At 49.8% G+C, this 2,860-nt stretch overlaps 1 gene segment (V, D, J or C); it reads left to right on the top strand.

The window, feature by feature from the left end:
- The first annotated feature begins 883 nt into the window (after positions 1–883).
- Positions 884–1,427, top strand: LOC108298023. The segment is given in 2 exon segments: positions 884–975; positions 1,085–1,427. Coding segments are annotated over 2 exon segments (366 nt in total).
- The last annotated feature ends 1,433 nt before the right edge of the window (positions 1,428–2,860 follow it).

Genomic DNA, 2,860 nt, shown 5'->3' on the forward strand with positions numbered 1-2,860 from the left:
TCAAATACTGAGCATATCTGCTCTTTTGGCTCTTAAGTAAAACACAGTAAAACCATTTACCGGGATCTCCTTCAGACTGGCATTCAGTGCTTGGAGAATCTCCTAGATGAGATCTCCCATCACAGGATCCAGATGGACCACAAGTCTGGCAAAGTAGATAGAGAACAAATATTTACCAGAATAACCCTCTGGAAATGTGCCCCAGCATCCTGGAGGGAAGGCTCCCTTTCTACTCAGCACTGCAGGATCCACAGAGGAAGGAGAGCTCTGTCCGCCACAGGGAGCCACATGAGAAAAGAGCACCAGGTGTCGCCACAGGTGGCGAAGTGAGTCCCTGGGGCTGAACCCTGCTCTGGGCTTGATCCTGAGAGGACTTTGTGTAGTCAGCACCTGAGTTCTATACAGTGAACATCCAGGGAGTCGTGGACAAATTCACCCCTGAGGAACCTAGTAGAGTGTGAAGTCTTCCCTGCGGTCATGAAAAGGAGACCCAGGGGGCTGCCTGGCCTGGCCCCAATGGAGAGGGCAGTGGACAGAACAATGGGGAGGCAGGGGTTTCTCTGAGAAGCTCTCATCACCTTGTCATATACACGGTGTTGTACAATGTCTAACAATAGACAGCAGGGGGCGCATGGGGACCATTCCTGTAAGACTGGAGGTGATGAGAGCAGGGCCAGCCACCTGCTCTGCTTGGTGCCCTATGCTTAGAACTCACAGATGTGAACTCTTCAACCCCTGGGACCATGAGGCCCCACCCCTGCCATCCCCTGACATCTTCAGGCAGAGGAGTTGGGATCAGAAAGCTGGAGGGTCTGATTTGCATAAATGGACCCTCCTTATCTTAGAGTATAAAGAGGGGCAGGGAGAATTTGGGGGAAGCTCTGCTTCAGCTGTGGGCACAGAAGGCAGGACTCGGGAGAATCTTCATAATGACTTGGTCCCCGCTCCTCCTCACCCTTCTCATTCACTGCACAGGTGCCCAGACACAGGGTCAGGGGAGGGGTCCTGGAAGCCCATGAGGCCCTGCTTTCGCCTTCTGTCTCTAGAACAAAAATCACCATGTCTGTGTCTCTCCAATTTCCAGGGTCCTGGGCCCAGACTGTGCTGACTCAGCCAACTTCAGTGTCTGGGACCCCTGGGCAGAGGGTCACCATCTCCTGTTCTGGAAGCAGCTCCAACATCGGGAGTAATTCTGTAAACTGGTACCAGCAGCTCCCAGGAACAGCCCCCAAACTCCTCATCTATGGTACCAGCAATCGGCCCTCAGGGGTCCCTGACCGATTCTCTGGCTCCAAGTCCGGCACCTCAGCCTCCCTGACCATCACTGGTCTCCAGCCTGAGGACGAGGCCGATTATTACTGCTTAGCATGGGATAGCAGCCTGAGTGCTCACACAGTGCTCTAGGCCAATGAGGAACTGAGACAAGAACCCCCTTCCTCCTCTGCCAGGAAGCTGAGTCCCTGGCAGCTGCTGCTCAGGCCTGCTCTGTGGCTTCTGCTGCTGAAACTTCCCCACTGGTCCCAGCGGCATCCAGGGCCCTGCCTGAGAGCAGAGGCTCCATTTCTTTGTACTTAGTCAGGAACAGGAACTCTAAGAAACAGAGCTTCCTATCCTGCATCTTGGGACACAGGGTGTCTGCACTGCAATCCTGGGCTGAGGCGGCAGGGCCAGCTGTGTCATCACAGACCTTCCTCTGATGGGGAGCCTGTGTCTCCATCATCCTCCTTTCCCCAATTCCAAAAGTTTCCAGAGGGGTGCCTTTCTCTCCTTGGTTCACAGTGTGAATCCCAATTCTTTTCTCCTAAACCCATTCTTTATTAATAAAATTATTGGCCAGACGCGGTGGTTCAGGCCTATAATCCTAGCACTCTGGTAGGCTGAGGTGGGTGGATCGCCTGAGGTCAGGTGTTCAAGACCAGCCTGACCATCATGGTGAAACCACATCTTAAAATAAATAATAAATAAAATAAAATTTCTTTTCATGGCAGAATAGTGCACATAAAATAAACCACCCATAGTTTAGTAGGAAATTAGACACATTTTAGCTTTTTTCTGGATCCTCGAAAACGTCACCACCACTGAGCTATGCAACCGGTGTCCAATCCCAGCAGCTCTTCATGACACTTTGCCATCTCCCTCCCTCCCCCAACATCCCCCTTAAAAGCCACAGACAAAATTTTATAACATCTAGGTCAAATTCTTGGCCAAAAAATGTGACACAACTGCACACAAAATGGCAAGTTTTACTGAGGGAGAAAATGGCTAACTTCAAAAAATAGAGAAATAGGTCACACTATCCACCGGTAACTGTAAGTCCACCAAATCTATTCATTTCCTTGTGTGACTAAATTGAATCAGATCTCTGTAAAATGTCTGCAACAATTGTATAGATAGCTTTTGCTGAATTGCTGCCTTTAACATATCATGAATAATTTATTTTCCTGGGAAAATTTTCTTTTCACTGTTCTCCTGAACAGCCCCTACATGCCTGTCGATCTAGCTCTTCTGCCGACCCCTTTTCTGTGATGCCTACCTGGAAGGCACATGTGAGCAATTAGATATTCAGAAGGCACTGTGAAGATGCTGACCCCTTTAAGAGATGTATGTACGTGTGAGCACACCCAAATGGACCAAGAACTGTTCTGGGGTTGAGAAATCACAGTTATCATGCGTAGCATGATGGAATCAGTGTGTATGAATGGCAGTACGGATGTGTGAATAGAAACAGTGACTGGTGAGCTGCAGAGACCACATGGGCCAGGGGAAGCTGTGTGTCCTCTAACCAGCATGGGATGCTGTGGAACTGTCCTATGGTCCCTACACAGCTGCTCAGTAAGGACCATTCAATCAAAGAAACCCA

This window comes from Cebus imitator, unplaced genomic scaffold, assembly GCF_001604975.1.
Source record: "Cebus imitator isolate Cc_AM_T3 unplaced genomic scaffold, Cebus_imitator-1.0 Scaffold872, whole genome shotgun sequence".
Classification (NCBI taxonomy): domain Eukaryota; kingdom Metazoa; phylum Chordata; class Mammalia; order Primates; family Cebidae; genus Cebus; species Cebus imitator.